General features: G+C 45.1%; 1 protein-coding gene across 3 annotated transcripts in view; it reads right to left on the bottom strand.

Annotated features, from left to right (window-relative positions):
- Positions 1-19402, bottom strand: part of RIDA (reactive intermediate imine deaminase A) — a 30015-nt gene extending 10613 nt beyond the window's left edge. The window contains exon 1 of one of the 3 annotated variants that reach the window (XM_073550478.1): positions 19221-19402. In XM_073550478.1, coding sequence (XP_073406579.1) covers positions 19221-19285 — 65 coding nt within the window. In that variant the 5' untranslated portion in view covers positions 19286-19402. Of the gene's footprint in view, positions 1-4159; positions 4298-5478; positions 5627-19220 lie in introns of those variants that run through there. The other 2 variants (XM_073550479.1, XM_073550477.1) reach the window with 2 other exon arrangements.
- Position 19403: the final 1 nt, after the last annotated feature.

The following is a 19403-nucleotide window of genomic DNA, read 5'->3' as shown; positions in this document are numbered from 1 at the left end:
CACACGAGAACGCACAGAGATCAGCTCCATGTACAGCACACGAGAACGCACAGAGATCAGCTCCATGTACAGCACACGAGAACGCACAGAGATCAGCTCCATGTACAGCACACGAGAACGCACAGAGATCAGCTCCATGTACAACACACGAGAACGCACAGAGATCAGCTCCATGTACAACACACGAGAACGCACAGAGATCAGCTCCATGTACAGCACACGAGAACGCACAGAGATCAGCTCCATGGACGACACACGAGAACGCACAGAGATCAGCTCCAGGTACAGCACACGAGAACGCACAGAGATCAGCTCCATGTACAGCACACGAGAACGCACAGAGATCAGCTCCATGTACAGCACACGAGAACGCACAGAGATCAGCTCCATGTACAGCACACGAGAACGCACAGAGATCAGCTCCATGTACAGCACACGAGAACGCACAGAGATCAGCTCCATGGACGACACACGAGAACGCACAGAGATCAGCTCCAGGTACAGCACACGAGAACGCACAGAGATCAGCTCCATGTACAGCACACGAGAACGCACAGAGATCAGCTCCATGTACAGCACACGAGAACGCACAGAGATCAGCTCCATGGACGACACACGAGAACGCACAGAGATCAGCTCCATGTACAGCACACAAGAACGCACAGAGATCAGCTCCATGTACAACACACGAGAACGCACAGAGATCAGCTCCATGCACAACACACGAGAACGCACAGAGATCAGCTCCATGTACAGCACACGAGAACGCACAGAGACCAGCTCCATGTACAACACACGAGAACGCACAGAGATCAGCTCCATGTACAGCACACGAGAACGCACAGAGATCAGCTCCATGTACAACACACGAGAACGCACAGAGATCAGCTCCATGTACAGCTGTACAGCACACGAGAACGCACAGAGATCAGCTCCATGTACAGCACACGAGAACACACAGAGATCAGCTCCATGTACAGCTGTACAGCACACGAGAACGCACAGAGATCAGCTCCATGTACAGCTGTACAGCACACGAGAACGCACAGAGATCAGCTCCATGTACAACACACGAGAACGCACAGAGATCAGCTCCATGTACAGCTGTACAGCACACGAGAACGCACAGAGATCAGCTCCATGTACAGCACACGAGAACGCACAGAGATCAGCTCCATGTACAGCTGTACAGCACACGAGAACGCACAGAGATCAGCTCCATGTACAGCACACGAGAACACACAGAGATCAGCTCCATGTACAGCACACGAGAACACACAGAGATCAGCTCCATGTACAGCTGTACAGCACACGAGAACGCACAGAGATCAGCTCCATGTACAGCACACGAGAACGCACAGAGATCAGCTCCATGTACAGCACACGAGAACGCACAGAGATCAGCTCCATGTACAGCTGTACAGCACACGAGAACGCACAGAGATCAGCTCCATGTACAGCTGTACAGCACACGAGAACGCACAGAGATCAGCTCCATGTACAGCACACGAGAACGCACAGAGATCAGCTCCATGTACAGCTGTACAGCACACGAGAACGCACAGAGATCAGCTCCATGTACAGCACACGAGAACGCACAGAGATCAGCTCCATGTACAGCTGTACAGCACACGAGAACGCACAGAGATCAGCTCCATGTACAGCACACGAGAAAGCACAGAGATCAGCTCCATGTACAGCACACGAGAACGCACAGAGATCAGCTCCATGTACAGCACACGAGAACGCACAGAGATCAGCTCCATGTACAGCACACAAGAACGCACAGAGATCAGCTCCATGTACAGCACACGAGAACACGCACAGAGATCAGCTCCATGTACAACACACGAGAACGCACAGAGATCAGCTCCATGTACAGCACACGAGAACGCACAGAGATCAGCTCCATGTACAGCACACGAGAACGCACAGAGATCAGCTCCATGGACGACACACGAGAACGCACAGAGATCAGCTCCATGTACAGCACACGAGAACGCACAGAGATCAGCTCCATGGACGACACACGAGAACGCACAGAGATCAGCTCCATGTACAGCACACGAGAACGCACAGAGATCAGCTCCATGTACAACACACGAGAACGCACAGAGATCAGCTCCATGCACAACACACAAGAACGCACAGAGATCAGCGCCATGTACAGCACACGAGAACGCACAGAGACCAGCTCCATGTACAACACACGAGAACGCACAGAGATCAGCTCCATGTACAGCACACGAGAACGCACAGAGATCAGCTCCATGTGCAACACACGAGAACGCACAGAGATCAGCTCCATGTACAGCTGTACAGCACACGAGAACGCACAGAGATCAGCTCCATGTACAGCACATGAGAACACACAGAGATCAGCTCCTTGTACAGCTGTACAGCACACGAGAACGCACAGAGATCAGCTCCATGTACAGCTGTACAGCACACGAGAACGCACAGAGATCAGCTCCATGTACAGCACACGAGAACGCACAGAGATCAGCTCCATGTACAGCTGTACAGCACACGAGAACGCACAGAGATCAGCTCCATGTACAGCACACGAGAACACACAGAGATCAGCTCCATGTACAGCTGTACAGCACACGAGAACGCACAGAGATCAGCTCCATGTACAGCTGTACAGCACACGAGAACGCACAGAGATCAGCTCCATGTACAGCACACGAGAACGCACAGAGATCAGCTCCATGTACAGCACACGAGAACGCACAGAGATCAGCTCCATGTACAGCACACGAGAACGCACAGAGATCAGCTCCATGTACAGCACACGAGAACGCACAGAGATCAGCTCCATGTACAGCACACGAGAACGCACAGAGATCAGCTCCATGTACAGCACACGAGAACGCACAGAGATCAGCTCCATGTACAACACACGAGAACGCACAGAGATCAGCTCCATGTACAGCACACGAGAACGCACAGAGATCAGCTCCATGTACAGCACACGAGAACGCACAGAGATCAGCTCCATGGACGACACACGAGAACGCACAGAGATCAGCTCCATGTACAGCACACGAGAACGCACAGAGATCAGCTCCATGTACAGCACACGAGAACACACAGAGATCAGCTCCATGTACAGCACACGAGAACGCACAGAGATCAGCTCCATGTACAGCACACGAGAACGCACAGAGATCAGCTCCATGGACGACACACGAGAACGCACAGAGATCAGCTCCATGTACAGCACACAAGAACGCACAGAGATCAGCTCCATGTACAACACACGAGAACGCACAGAGATCAGCTCCATGCACAACACACGAGAACGCACAGAGACCAGCTCCATGTACAACACACGAGAACGCACAGAGATCAGCTCCATGTACAGCACACAAGAACGCACAGAGATCAGCTCCATGTACAGCACACAAGAACACACAGAGATCAGCTCCATGTACAGCACACGAGAACGCACAGAGATCAGCTCCATGCACAACACACGAGAACGCACAGAGATCAGCTCCATGTACAACACACGAGAACGCACAGAGATCAGCTCCATGTACAGCACACGAGAACGCACAGAGATCAGCTCCATGTAGAATAAAGCAAATGATACAGGCATATCAGACGCATTAGGACATTTCTGCATGCGGTATTGTCACAATATAAAGCTGTAAAACAAGACACGAGACGCTGTAAAGTCAAATGCAATTATATAATATCTGTATAGGATAATAGTAATGCAGCAATTTACCACATAATAACCAGTATAAGACCTCATACCTGTAGACATCCCTTCGGACAGGGGCTGTGGGTGTATAAATAATGCGCCTTAGTATATCAGACATGTTGGTCTGTGGTGTATTTGCCTGGACATTGTGAATCTCCGCGCTCAGTGAAAGTTGTAACCTTTGAATTCTATTGACGTAGAGAGTCAGCCAGAGATCACATTATTGATCCTGTCCCATTACTGCTATACAGTGCGAGACACAGACCGCTAGATCTTCACACATACAGGTGATAATATATTCATCTAATGCTGAGCAATGTGGATGTAATGTGGAAACGGTTACATTTACTATTTATACAGAATCGGCTGTGAATTTTAAGGTTAAGGGATTTGTCCAGCCCTTCTTGATCAAAATGTTTGGCTTTCAGAAACTAAAACCTATACCTTGCCTCCCGTCCCAGCGCCGTTCCAGCGGAGTCATCACTCTCGGTCCCGGGCCTCTCGTGCAGTTGTTGTGACATGTGACTCCGGCGTCCAAACAGCGCTGCCATCAGTGGTGTCTAAATTTTTACGGAGCCTCAGAACGAGGCACCGTAGGCTTTGGACGACGGATTCGGGGAACATCACGGGAAACACAGAACTACGTTGGACCTAGGTGGGACTTTTTTTTTTCCAGAATAAATTGGTGAACGAGGGACAGTGTCTTGCTTTCATTTTTGTCTTTTCAGGTTGCCATTTGTAGTCTAGGTCAGATTCTTTTGGACTATATCAGACCTGCATTTTTTTTTTTTTTAATAAATCGGTGAACCACCAGGGCAAGTGTCATGGATGGTTTTTTTTTTTTTGTTTTTTTTTTTTACTTTTTAGTACTGGGGGTGTCTGATAGACACCTCTAAATTACTAACATCAGGGCTTGATGTCAGCTGTGGTTTAGGACAATTTGGGTCTGACAAACCCAAAGCCCCATTACCCCAATTTCTAATGCATTAGGGCCATCGGGAAGAGCTAAGGCGAAATACCGGACTTGGAGCATCTAATGTGATGCACCACTTCTGTTGGTATATTTAGGTTGGAAGAGCCCAATAACCATGGACCTTCCCAAGCCGGATAACATCAGCTCACAGCTGTCTGCTTTACCTTTGCTGATTTCATAAAAAAGGGGACCCCATATCATTTCTTTTTATTATTTGTTTAAACAAGCATAAAAAGTTATAGAATAAAGTCCACATGAAAGGCAATTTTAAAACATGAAGGGGGGGTGGTTGTGAAATTATATATCTGCAGGATATTAATATCTATATCTCAGCAAGTCGATCCGGACTTTAACCTGACATTGCTGCTTTGCTTTGTTATGGCAGTTTGTATATTTCTCGGGAAATTTGACTAATGATTAGATTCTGGAATTTCATTGCTTCAAAACAAATATGGATGCTGCACATCACAATAAAATGCTCACTGCACTGACATAGTCCAGTTGCAGGTTTGTATTACAGCCCCATGTTATTATAGAAATATTCCTGCTTGAAATGGGAAGGACTGCGATAACATTACATTGGGGGAATTGCTCTTTATGCCATATTCCCCCATACAATCATTAATGTGGTCTGAAACGTGAAGGCTCACCAAAGCATCTTTTAAAATAAGTTTTCATCAAGAACGTATTGTAATGATATGTCATGAATAAGTTTCAGCTCTGCACATCCTTTTTAGTGGTTTGATATGTCACCGATATATTACAATAGACAAGTCACCAACGCTCGTACCTGTAAAGCCCCTTGAGAACAGGTGCTCTCGGTGTAAGAATGGCGCGTCTCATTGTGAATGACATGATGGTTTCTGGAGCGTCGACCTGTAGCTGCAGGATCTGAGAAGCCAGCGATAGACATAACCTTTGATTGCTATTTGCTTAGGGAGTCACCCAAGTTACGGCCGGAGATCCTACTGGCTCTGACTAATAAGAACAACATCAATCTGAGAAGTGTTTATCGTAAACATGTGTCGCCTCCTGAAGGCACAACTGCTTAACGAGAGGTTAGTATGAGCGACCACTTACATCCCACACAGGAATGGGTTTTCTAAGGTAATGAAATATCTGTCCCCAGCCACTAATACACAATCAGGTAATAAAAAAAAAAAAAGTATACTTACCCATCTTTGCTGGTCCCAGCACCTCCATTTATGGTGGCCCCGTAAACCCCACTAATCCACTGCAGCCAATCACTGGCCTCAGCGGTTTATTATTATAGCACCATTTACTCCATGGCGCTTTACATGCGAGCCGGGGTATACAGTACACAAAAAAAAAAAAAAAAAAAAATGAAAAACAAACAAGTACAATAATCCTAAACAATAAAAGTCATGACTGGTACAGGAGGAGAGAGGACCCGGCCCGCGAGGGCTCACAATCTACAAAGTTTATGGCACGAGACCGATGGGGCCAGTGGTTGGCTGCAGAATTTTTCCAGCAGGCCATAACGGAAGGGCTGGAGGGGCAGGAAAAAAAAACAAAACACAGAAATGGTAGGAAATAGTGCTCAAATGGTATTGGAACAGCATGGTTAAGACATCTGGACTCATCTCTGTTTGCCACTTTTATGGACTGACAATAAATCATTCAAAACAGAAGATAAAATTGATTTTATCGCCAGTGCTGCAAAAAATTAGATATACCCTGGAAGACACGTAGAGGAGGGCCTCAGAAATACATTTTTTTCCCATTTTTAAAAGTATGGGACTCCTAGACTAGGTAAAGCCTATGCAGTAAGTTCATGGGCTGCCAAAAATTAGAAGTAGGGGACTGCAATACACCCTGGAAGACAATTTTTGATCGAGTGCCGCATGATGACCCTCTAAAAATTTAGAGTTTACAAAGTTTGACGGTACAGTGAAACTGCAAATAGCTCATTAAATCAGTTATGGTTCCTTTGATCGATCGAAACCGTTAACTTGGACAACTGTGGTAATTCTCGAGCCAATATGTGCAAACAAGCACTGACCGCCAGAGATGTGTGCATTTATCAGACCAAAATAAATCCGGGGTACCGGGCGCAGCATCGGGGCGGTCCTCTGAGGCCTCATCCAGCCGCGCTTTTACCATGAGCGTTGCGACTCTGGATAACCTCAGGCCGATCGCAAGTCCTTGTGACAGCGACCATCCATTTGGATGTCTGCCCTATCAACTTTTCGATGGTACTTTCTGTGACAACAATGCTGACCATGGTCACTCAATGCAGGAAATAGAGATTTTACTACAGAGAGGAAAATATTTAGCCCTGACAAGGCCTGTTTTAACAGTGCAGCGATATACAATACTGCAATAGCAATGTTAAGCCCTGCCTAGATATCTCTAATCCAAAACGATCCTTTCACTCAATGCAGGTAACAGGGAAAGTATGAGGTGATGGAAAAGAAGAAGAAACCATGAACAGTACATCCAATTGGCTCTATGTTCTGCTGCAGTCACCGGTGGTGTTAAAAAGTCCAATTGGATGTACTGTTCATGGTTTCTTCTTCTTTTCCATCACCTCACAGTCCGTTAGTATTTTCAGTTGACGGATGCGCCTATGAGTTATGCCCCCCTGGCAGCACTATATGCCCGCTGACAAAACGATAGCAGCAGCGCAGGCCAGCACCTACAAGGCATAGGAGGAACAGTTCATGCCATATGTCCAACTTGGATACACACTTCCTTCCTTGTCAGACTACCCCACACATTAGGGAGAAAGTCTAATGAAACTGTCCCAGACCTTTAATTTGATAGTTGTTGGAACTGGTGTGTGTGTGTGCCTCTTTCGCCTTTCCTCCTTGGTTGCCCAAGGACCCAAGACCTCTGCCGCCAGCGTTGTCAGTTGGGAAATTTTGTACTAATCGTTCGACCAGTGTCTTCTGGTATTGCAGGTCTCTCCCCGCAGAAGGGACAGATGAAAAGATCTCCTTGTAGCGTGGGTCGAGAAGGCTGAAAAAAAACAGTAATTAGTGTTGGCCAAATGAGTATAACGCGAGGGTCACGGGAAAAGCAGCAAGGCAAAGTTTGCCTCGTGTGCAAGACTCCCAACAGGCAAGACTTCTGTGTCTCCACCAAGAGGACGACTCTCCCTCTCCTCCTCTTCAGCCCATCCACCCTGAACAGACGGGATGAAGCTGGTGTGGGTAGTATCCTCAGTAGCGCAGCCTCCTGTTCCTCCTCCTCATTATTACCCAATCCACACTAAGAAGAGGAGATGATACTTGGATGGGTAGTATCAGCCTGTGTATTTACTTTTCGCATCTCTACCTGGTTCACATGCAAAGCTTCCTCTTTATTCGTGAGCAGCGAGTATTTGAGTAGACACAGAAGCGGGATAGTTACACCGATTATGGAGTTATTGCTGCTCACCGTCTAGGTTGATTCCTCAAAGTTTTGGAGATCCTCACAGATGTCAGAAATTCATGCCCATCGTTGGTTGTCATGTGTGTATAATGACCAGAATACAGAAAGACGTTGTAGATTCTACTGCCCTCTGCTGCACACAAAGTCTTGCCAACATATGTAATGTGGAGCTCCAGCGCATGGTCACGTCGCATACAAGTCTGTGAGCTGCCATTTGCAAGGGCTGCTGCAGCGGCAGCTGACTTGTGGAAATGGGCGCACACATGGCGTACCTTCAGAAGTAGCTCAGGAAAATCTGTGCAAGTTTTCAGAAACCGCTGAATCATTAAGTTGCGCATGTAGGCCAGGCATAGTACATTTACCTACCGTTAAAAACGCCACCAGGTTACGGCCATTATCACATACAACGTCCAGTTGTAGGTTAAGTGGTAAGAAACAAAAATCTGGTCTGGTCGGCTATACCTTTCAACAAGTCGGGAGCAGTGTGCCATTTGTCACCTAAGCAAATTAGTTTTGTCAGAGCCTGCAGCTGCTTCACCAAGGCAGTGCTTCCAGTTTGCGACTTACATAGATGACAATTCGGAGATGCAGGACAATGAAGGGATGCAGGAACTGGTGTAGGAGGTGCTGGAAACCCTGATGAAACTAGAGCCTGCAATCATCGGCATCGGTAGAACGTGCGCAGTCCCAGGGCCAGACCCGGCCATGGCCTTTATTAGGTTCACTGTTATGAATGAGTCACCGTAGGAGGCAAAAGCAGAAATACAAGCTAAGTCCAGAAAACCAGAGAAGTTGGCAACTATCGGATTGCAGACCCCTGAACCTATCAACACAACTAGCAGTAGCCGTGGGGGGTTCCTACGATGCCCTAGACCCCTCGATCACAGCCGGAGAATTACATAGGCCTAAAGAAAGAAAGGGGAAATCTAAACTGCCCCAGAGCAGACCCCAAAGCAAAAGGCAGCCCCCAACATATAATGACGGTGAAGCAAGATGAAAATACTAACACAGACAGAAAGATAGACTGAGAAAAGACGGGGCCCAAAACTACCTAGATAGGAAAGGACAGGAAGGCTGCTGTCTGCAATCTGCCAAAACCCTATCAAAGACATAAGCCAACAAGCTGATATGAAAAAGGCCCTGGAGCAGCTAGGCTTCAAAAACTAAATCAGCACTCAGGTATTTTCAGAAGACAGAGCTAAATGAATTCAGCACACCCCAGCAGGGAATGGCAGAAATCCAGAAAAACAAAGCAAAACAAAGTCAAAGCACCAAAGCAAAAGGCCGAGCAGCAAACTTAGCTTTAGAGGAGCAGGAATTCAGACTGGTTTCCAAGGATCCCACAGAGAAATCACCCGCAGGGCAGAAGGGCGTCGGCAGCCTTATATCCAGTCAGTAACTCCACTCAGCCAGTCATCATCATCAGCCTCAGGTGTTTGATAATCAGGCTCACTACCTTTCTTTACCAGAAGAGGGAGTTCCTCGGGCCTCAGTAATGAAGGGGAAAATGAACTCACAACAGTTCACCCATTGTGCCTTCAAGGAAATGTAGCATCCCTGGCCACAAGCACTTGAGCACGTGTCGGTCATTACGTGGACCTTCTCAGTAACTGCGTTGGTCAGGGCACGGGTGATATTATGGGACAAGTGCTGGTGTGAGGCAAGGACAGCACACTGGGAAAAATAGTGGTAGCTAGGGACCGAGTAGTGAGGGACAGCAGCCACATGAGGTTGCTGAAAGCTTCAGCGTTCACAAGCCTAAACAGCAACATTTCCAGGGCAAGAAGTCAGGAAATGTGCCCGTTAGTGCTTGGGCCTGTGGGTGGCTATTTTCGCTTACATTCCAAGGCCTTGTGTCAGGACAGCTGAACGCTGCGCTGGGATAAGAAGTGTACGTGGTTGCTGATGGTGCTTGTGAATGAGCAATGACAGGTGCAGGGCTGGAAACATCCATGCCCGCGTCATGGGCAGGAGATGGGCAATCACGTAGCACAAAGGAAGAGGCAGTGGAGACACTCGCAGAAACAGATTGTAGACCTACGCGTTCGGCCCACCTAGTCAGGTTCTTTGATTACATGTGCCTGAGCATGCTGGTGGCGATCACGCTGTTAGTGGTCAGGTCCCTGCTGATCTTGGTATGGCACAGGCTACAAATTACTATTTGTTTTGTTTATTGTCTGCACTTTCTTTTAAAAAAAAGAGCCAGTCTGTGCAAACCCTACCCACCTTCTCACACTGGCCACCCCACTGCCTCGTCCTGCCTATGGAAGTGCTGCCAATCCCTGCCCCTCTGCACTGCTGACCTTGCTCTGCAGACCACCTTCCCAGGTTGGGTCAGTAACAATCGTACATCACCTAGTCTTCCACTTCTGCCCTCTCTTCCTCTTGATTAGTTGACTTGACAAAGTCACTTGTTGGCAACTGTGTCTCATCATCATCTACCTCTTGAGACACTAATTGCCGTTCCCCATCGTCGTCTTCTTCTGTCCGTGGGTGCTCAAATATTTGGGCATCACTACACATGAGCTCCTCATGTCCCTCATGAAACGTGCAGGGTGAGACCAGAATCAATAAATGGAAATATAAAGAGCTCCTCGGAGTGTCTTCTGGGAGTCGCCATGGTCGTAGAAAAGTGGTGGATAAGGATTATGTGGTCCAGACTCATGTCTGGTGAGACTGGGCCATGTGGAAGACAGGGAGGTGCTGGGAAACATACTGGAATCATTATCAGGTATTCAACCAAACACTTGTTCACTCTGTTCTGGCTTTAACAGTGGTGCCACGACATGTCGCTGGCCAATCAAAGTAATGATAGTATCCAACATGGGTGCGGCGTTACAGTGTATAGCGTGCAATCCCTGCATGTTCATTGGCTGTCTAACAGTCGCCAGACATCTGTGGTAGGAAGTAGGAACTCAAGCATGGCGCTCGAGCACCCATGATACTTGATTGAGTACAGAGCGTGCCTGAGCACCCCCAATGCTCAATCGATTATTGAGCATGCTCGCTCATCACTAGTGCAAATAAGTAATCTTCCCAGATGCCACAAAAAGATGAACAAAAAACCCTGTATGGGTATTTGACCACAACGTCTTTTAAACTCAGGCAAACCTTTCAAGCAGAACACACTTTCGGAAATCCGGCATTTTTTTTTCGCTGAAGAGTCTTGAGTCATTTTTTCGGACACTTCCCGAGAATTTTTTCGATAGTTTTCCTTATATATTTATTTTTTTACTGTTGCTTTCAGGATGTTTTTTCAGTTCACTAAGTAATGAAGAAACTGCTAGTATATTGTTTTTTTCAAGCAAAAACCATGGAAAAATGTCCCAAAAGACGTCTGGGTGTCTTTTGAGCCTTCTCATTGACTTGTAAAACAGTGTTTTTCAAGCAGAAACACCAGAAGAATGGACAGGTCATTTCTTTTACCACTTGGTGTATTTAGAATCCTGATGAGGTTAAAAGACGTTTATAATAACATACAAACAGCAGGCCGTTTTTATACAGAAATGCATATGTTCACTCTTTTCAGCATTTTCGGATCGTTTTTGCTGTCGGTTTCCGTGGCAGAAGCCACCTGAAAAAGACAACATGCACATACTCCAAGACACCATGTGGATAAAACAAGACAGGTTTGAGGCAGAGAGATATCAGCTCATATTGTAAGGTGCAGAGACAGGATAAAATAAGCTGAATTTATGGAGATCTTCATGAGTGCAGGAGGCGCATTCTTAGAGTATGTTCATACTAAGCCTTTTTGCGGCGTAAGATTGGCGTTTCATGCATCTGTCTTAACGAGGGGTGTGCAGAAATAAACAGCACTTTTTAATTAATTCAGCCCACACTGTTTAATGAATTTGGCACATCTCAGTGGCGTGCGCCTCGCCAAAAATATTACTGCACTTACGGCCTGGAGTATTATCTCTCCTATAATGTACACTGCCATTGTTGATGAATTTGTCAGGCGCGTGGTAACAGGCACTGACCCACTTTAGCAAAACTGATCGAAAGTGGTATGAAAACACCAAAAGTTGCATTTGTTTCTCATTGAAAATGGGTCAAATTTTTGAACAAGGTCTTTTTTTTGGCCAATACTCTGGATTAAACACCGTGATGAATTGAGGCTCAAGTTTCAAAGAAGGATATGGAGAGTTTCTGCTCCAAAAAAACAATTCCGTGTGAACCTGTTATGGAAATATATATGTATTTCATCTAGATCTCACTTGCCTGCTATAGGCTATATACTTATGTACCCATATACACTCTAAAGTATATATTTCTATATGCGCACTTAGAGATATATTCACAGCTGTTCTGAACTTTGTAATCAGTTGCTAAAGATGACCTAAACCATGAAGCCAGAGCATTGACTTGTGACATTTGTCCCAGACAATACAGAAGAGGAAGTTAGGCCAGATGGTCCAAACCGATATTGGAGTCTTGCTGACATTGTAAGACAAGGGGCAGTATATCATCTGATGCTTAAGTCACCTTAGGTCGGACACCCATATATGTTCATGTATCTAAACTGACCAATTAGATAAGAAGATCAGCCTTTATGTTAATGAGTAACCACTCCTTTGTACGAACTGATAAAAAACCACGAATGTGAATAAACTGGCAGAGTTCTGCTGGAATGAGTTGTTGCTAACCAAGTGTAGCTTCCTCTTTTTTTCCTTTGAGAGCTCAATAAGACTGTCTAATTTGGGCAGGACACAGCACGCACAAGGGTATATCTACCCATATAAATTTTTACATCAAACCTATTGTCATAGGTTACAGCTTTTTAGTTTTCTTGCTAATGCAAGAGACCAGGGTCAGCATCAGTGACACAAAGGAACTCATTGCTTCACCTTCCCTGCCAGCTATCACAGTTTAAGAACTCATGCACACATCAGTATTTTTGCATCAGCACTCAAAAAGTATTTGTAGCCAAAACCAGGAACGTCTCCAAAACACAGAATAGGAGTTAACCTAATATAATTTTTTCTGTAAGTCCCACTCTTGGCTGTGGCATACAAATACTGACGTGTGAATGAGGCCCTAATTGTGAATTCTATTGCCGGACTCAGCCAGTATCTCTCCTGTGTCTACACTGACCAGTCCATATAACGACATTACATTAATAATTTCCTATTCCATAATGTCCTTTATACTGGTATTCCTATAAGATTTTTATTTCTACATAAAGGCAACCTCAGAGCCACATTAAAGGGTTTACGCTACGTGATTATATTTCTGTCATTCTAATATACTCAAATAATAAGCAGTCACATGAAGACCAGTCCCAAAATAACTTCCAGTGACGTTTCGGCCCAGTGGTCACCACTTCATTTGCCCTTTGTGAATCCATAAAATACAAAGTGATCCAGGTGATATGACTACACCCTCCCGATGAACCATCACAGATCATATTCTGCTTCTTCTGGGCAATGATTAGAGTTGAGTGAATTTTTCAAAATTCGGTCCCGGTGACGATTGGCGGCGAATATTGCAAATACGTCATTGGAGTCAATGGCAGTAGAAATGAACGAATATGTTCGGAATCAGACATAAATGTGGCACGAATAGTGTACCAATATGGCAAATTCAGCTCGGTGACCGATTCCAAACGCATTCGCTCAACTCTAGCAATGATACACTATGTGAAAGAAGGGCAACTTTGAGAAGGAGGAACTTGGGAGTGGGGACTTAATGGAGATGTGGGCCATTTGAACACAGCACGACTTCCCATTCTTCAATAGTGCTACATGTAAACTATGGCATCATTGCAAACATTCAAAAGTGGAAAAAAAAAAGTATGTCAAACCGGTACGTAAGCAATATCAAGGGGCAATTAGTAACGTACTTCACATTGAAGACAGTATGTAAAAGTTCAGCCTCTCCTGGCCACAATTCAACCCTGAAAAGGATAGCAAGTGTCACATACCGCGCGTGACCAATGGCATTCATGCTATATATTGATGCCTTCCTTTCCTGTAGGAAGCCAGATAACTATTTAAAGCTCCACTCCAGTGGGTTTTTTTCCATATGGTCACTGACCTTTGTGTTATATTTACCAGCCATCATCTTGAGCTGTTCCCGGCCCTGCTCCGGTCCAGAGCCACCAGGACGTGATCGCAACTTCCGACTGACCGGAAGTCAGAGGTTACAAGCCCTATGTAAGTGTATGAGGGCCTCGCTCTGGCTTTCATAGACTTACATGGAGTTGTGAATTCCAGATTGTCCAGCAAACACTGCTACGATCTTGTAGGACACAACGTGCAGAAGACCAACTGGAGCGGCACCGATAAAAGATGAAGATGGGGGCTGGTAGGTAAGAAACTATGGGCAGGGAACTCCAATTAGTGGCACCATTCCATTGGTAAAATTTAAAAACAGAAAAATGCTAGAGTCATATTTTAGATTACTAAACCACAATTAAAATATGTAAGGATTACATCAATTTACATAAATATAAGTATTCTATATGTGTAAAATGTGTTGTGTATATAGATTTCTAATACAATGTTAATGAGATGCAAATAATAAATGTTTCAAAATATCTCGATTTATTCACCAAGAACTATGAACGCCATGCGCAGAAATCCCTGCACTTGCACACCTTGGTTGCTATCAATGAGGTTATTACTGATTATCAGAGCAATATTCTGCCATGGTGAATGCACTTGAGCAAATCATCAAAATCCGCTGCTGGCAGCTCCTTTGCAAAGTAGCTGGAAACTGGTGTGGCCATCACGTGGGCAACATTATGAAGAGGCTTGCAGAAGGGAATGTCCCACTAATCCTGGGATTATGACGTGGGGTGGCATAATATACAGTAGCCAGACCCCTCTAGTCTTAATTCCAGATATACTAACAGCTCGGCGTTATAATGACTTGGTGGTGGAACCAGTACTATGACCATTTCACCATGCGTCACAGGAGCCATTTTTCAACATGACAATGCCAGACCACATGTTACTTATGCTGCTGTGAGAAGCCTGTGTGATCTAAATGTGTTATTATGACCTGCAGGGCCTCCAAAAGTCTCACATTTAGTAAATCTGGGACGTCATTGGGCGGCAATTGCACAGAGAGCTGCCAGCAGCGGATCTTGATGATAAGCCTAAGTGCAATCAGCGTGACAGAACATTCATCAGACAGCAATTAAAGGGAACCTGTTGCCAGCAAAAACGCTATTAACCAGCAGATTATTATTTTATTATTATAGCGCCATTCATTCTATTGCGCTTTATACGTGAGGAGGGGTATACATAAAAAAAAAAGTAAAGTAATCTTAAACAATACAAGTCACGACTAGTACAGGAGGAGAGAGGACCCTGCCCGCGAGGGCTCACAATCTACAAGGGATGGGTGAGGATACAGAAGGTGAGGGGAGAGATGCTTGAACAGCGGAATGGTGGAACTATGGTTTTTGCACAGCACCACAATTACCGTCACACCTCAGCTAAGGTAATTAGGATCTATACCGATATTGCTTTTGTGCGGTAACTGTTGTTCAGTTATAGAGACCTGGTAGCAGGCTATTTAGACACTGGCATTATTTTATGCTTTCTAGCTACAGTTGTGGCCAAAAGTATTGACACCCCTGCAATTCTGTCACATAATACTCAGTTTCTTCCTGAAAGTGATTGCAAACACAAATTCTTTGGTATTATTATCTTCATTTAATTTGTCTTAAATGAAAAAACACAAAAAGAATTGTCCTAAAGCCAAATTGGATGTAATTCCACACGAAACATAAAGCACTGTTCGAAAAATCATGTGATGCATCTCTAATTTGTGTAATTAACAGCACCTGTAACTTACCTGTGGCACCTAACAGGTGTTGGCAATAACTAAATCACACTTGCAGCCAGTTGACATGGATTAAAGTTGACTCAACCTCTGTCCTGTGTCCTTGTGTGTACCACATTGAGCATGGAGAAAAGAAAGAAGACCAAAGAACTGTCTGAGGACTTGAGAAGCCAAATTGTGAGGAAGCATGAGCAATCTCAAGGCTACAAGTCCATCTCCAAAGACCTGAATGTTCCTGTGTCTACCGTGCGCAGTGTCATCAAGAAGTTTAAAGCCCATGGCACTGTGGCTAACCTCCCTAGATGTGGACGGAAAAGAAAAATTGACAAGAGATTTCAACGCAAGATTGTGCGGATGTTGGATAAAGAACCTCGACTAACATCCAAACAAGTTCAAGCTGCCCTGCAGTCCGAGGGTACAACAGTGTCAACCCGTACTATCCGTCGGCGTCTGAATGAAAAGGGACTGTATGGTAGGAGACCCAGGAAGACCCCACTTCTTACCCCGAGACATAAAAAAGCCATGCTGGAGTTTGCCAAAACTTACCTGAAAAAGCCTAAAACATTTGGAAGAATGTTCTCTGGTCAGATGAGACAAAAGTAGAGCTTTTTGGGCAAAGGCATCAACATAGAGTTTACAGGAGAAAAAAAGAGGCATTCAAAGAAAAAAAACACGGTCCCTACAGTCAAACATGGCGGAGGTTCCCTGATGTTTTGGGGTTGCTTTGCTGCCACTGGATTGCTTGACCGTGTGCATGGCATTATGAAGTCTGAAGACTACCAACAAATTTTGCAGCATAATGTAGGGCCCAGTGTGAGAAAGCTGGGTCTCCCTCAGAGGTCATGGGTCTTCCAGCAGGACAATTACCCAAAACACACTTCAAAAAGCACTAGAAAATGGTTTGAGAGAAAGCACTGGAGACTTCAAAGGTGGCCAGCAATGAGTCCATACCTGAATCCCATAGAACACCTGTGGAGAGATCTAAAAATGGCAGTTTGGAGAAGGCACCCTTCAAATATCAGGGACCTGGAGCAGTTTGCCAAAGAAGAATGGTCTAAAATTCCAGCAGAGCATTGTAAGAAACTCATTGATGGCTAACGGAAGCGGTTGGTCGCAGTTATTTTGGCTAAAGGTTGTGCAACCAAGTATTAGGCTGAGGGTGCCAATACTTTTGTCTGGCCCATTTTTGGAGTTTTGTGTGAAATGATCAATGTTTTGCTTTTTGCTTCATTCTCTTTTGTGTTTTTTCATTTAAGACAAATTAAATGAAGATAATAATACCAAAGAATTTGTGTTTGCAATCATTTTCAGGAAGATACTGAGTATTATCTGACAGAATTGCAGGGGTGTCAATACTTTTGGCCACAACTGTATGATCATTTCAGGATATGTTATTATCTCTGGGTAAGCAACTGATATTGTAGATGCTATATAATAGACCTTCTGGGGTCAGTTTGGCACTGATATAACTAAATTCAGTAATGTCAACCCTTGATAGTTTTTTATAGTGAGGATTATGAGGATTCTAGCAATGGTATGAGATATTTGATGGTTATTTATTGTGTTATGTATGTACACTTACTGTTCTGATTATAGTATCTTGGGCTGTGCAATTCCCCCTTGGGGTATATTATGTAAAATGATATGTAGTCTTTTTAATTTTTGTCTCATCAAATAAAAATTGTGTGATTTTGTTACCGTACATAATATTGATTGGATCGCTTCGTTTTTTTGGGGCTATTAGTTACATCCTATTGCCCTTGAGTTTGTATTATTAGGGGTAGTAGTCCTGTGGCTCTGGCTGACGGGATGATGTTGGATATTAGGGGTAGTAGTCCGGTGGCTCTGACAGGATGATGTGGGATATTAGGGGTAGTAGTCAGGTGGCTCTGGCTGACGGGATGATGTGGGATATTAGGGGTAGTAGTCCGGTGGCTCTGGCTGATGGGATGGTGTGGGATATTAGGGGTAGTAGTCCGGTGGCTCTGGCTGATGGGATGGTGTGGGATATTAGGGGTAGTAGTTCGGTGGCTATGACGCAGGGCTGTGGAGTCGGTAAGCCAAACTTGCAACTCCGACTCCTCAATTTCCCTTACACCGACACCGACTCCGACTCCACGACTCCGACTCCGACTCCCACACATATTGCTTATATTTAAGTGAAAAATTTATTGTAGTACAATGTGAACCTCAGACATTTAATCATTTTTATGATCCAATAATCAAGATATTTAGATAGAACAGAATATATATTGGTGTACTACCCGGTTTTCATTCTTTTTGGTACAGATACGATATGGATAGACAGATATGGATAAATGGATAGATAGATAGATTTCTAATCTGCTTTTGCTATTGAAAACATTATCTATGAGCTCAAAAACCTTTCAGGTGATGCAGTTTTTTAAAAAGATGATCAGCTTTTGCAGCTGAAAAACGTATCCTCAAAAAACACAGGAAAAACACTGTGTGTGAATGTAGCCTTAGATCAGGAATATAACAGCCATATAGGACATTTCATAACTTTCCCAAACTCCTATGAAAAAATATTCAGTACATCCTGCATTGAACTACTGTACCCAATTTATTATATATTTTAGGAGTCGAAGTAGGTCCATTTTATACCGACTCCGACTCCACCAAAATGAGCACCGACTCCGACTCCACAGCCCTGCTATGACGGGATGATGTGGGATATTAGGGGTAGTAGTCCGGTGGCTCTGGCTGGTGGGATGATGTGGGATATTATGGGTAGTAATCCGGTAGCTCTGGCTGACAGGATGATGTGGGATATTAGGGGTAGTAGTCCGGTAGCTCTGGCTGGTGGGATGATGTGGGATATTAGGGGTAGTAGTCCGGTGGCTCTGGCTGACGGGATGATGTGGGATATTATGGGTAGTAGTCCGGTAGCTCTGGCTGACAGGATGATGTGGGATATTATGGGTAGTAGTCCGGTAGCTCTGGCTGACAGGATGATGTGGGATATTAGGGGTAGTAGTCCGGTAGCTCTGGCTGGTGGGATGATGTGGGATATTAGGGGTAGTAGTCCGGTGGCTCTGGCTGACGGGATGATGTGGGATATTATAGTGAATGTGGCCATGCGGAGTGGGCGGGGTTCTACACTCATATATAGATATATTCATTGTAATTTGTTATAACTAACCGTAGTTAGTTACTATGTTCGGGCTCTTCAGCTATTGTATATATATATAATCTTACAAACAACATTAACATTGTGAGCACGCTGATGAGGAGCAGTACACAGTCTGTACCCGGTGTGGTGAGCAGCTGTCCGCTCAGTCACCTCACACTATTACACTTGACTTCAGTGCACATTACCTGTATGGGCCGATTGCAGCCGGAGCTTTGGCGCTGCAGATAATCCTCCTGACCACGGACGCCATGGCCGACAGCTGCAGTGACCCAAACTAAACTATGGACTTTCTACACTACAGCCCAGAGTCTGCGGCACAAACACTCACATGCGCTGAGCGCATGCGCAGTGCTCAACTTCCCAGGGGG

The sequence above is a fragment of the Dendrobates tinctorius genome, unplaced genomic scaffold (assembly GCF_039654945.1).
Source record: "Dendrobates tinctorius isolate UK_male_01 unplaced genomic scaffold, ASM3965494v1 ptg000165l, whole genome shotgun sequence".
Taxonomy (NCBI): Eukaryota; Metazoa; Chordata; class Amphibia; order Anura; family Dendrobatidae; genus Dendrobates; species Dendrobates tinctorius.
This window is presented reverse-complemented; position numbering and strand designations above follow the sequence as displayed.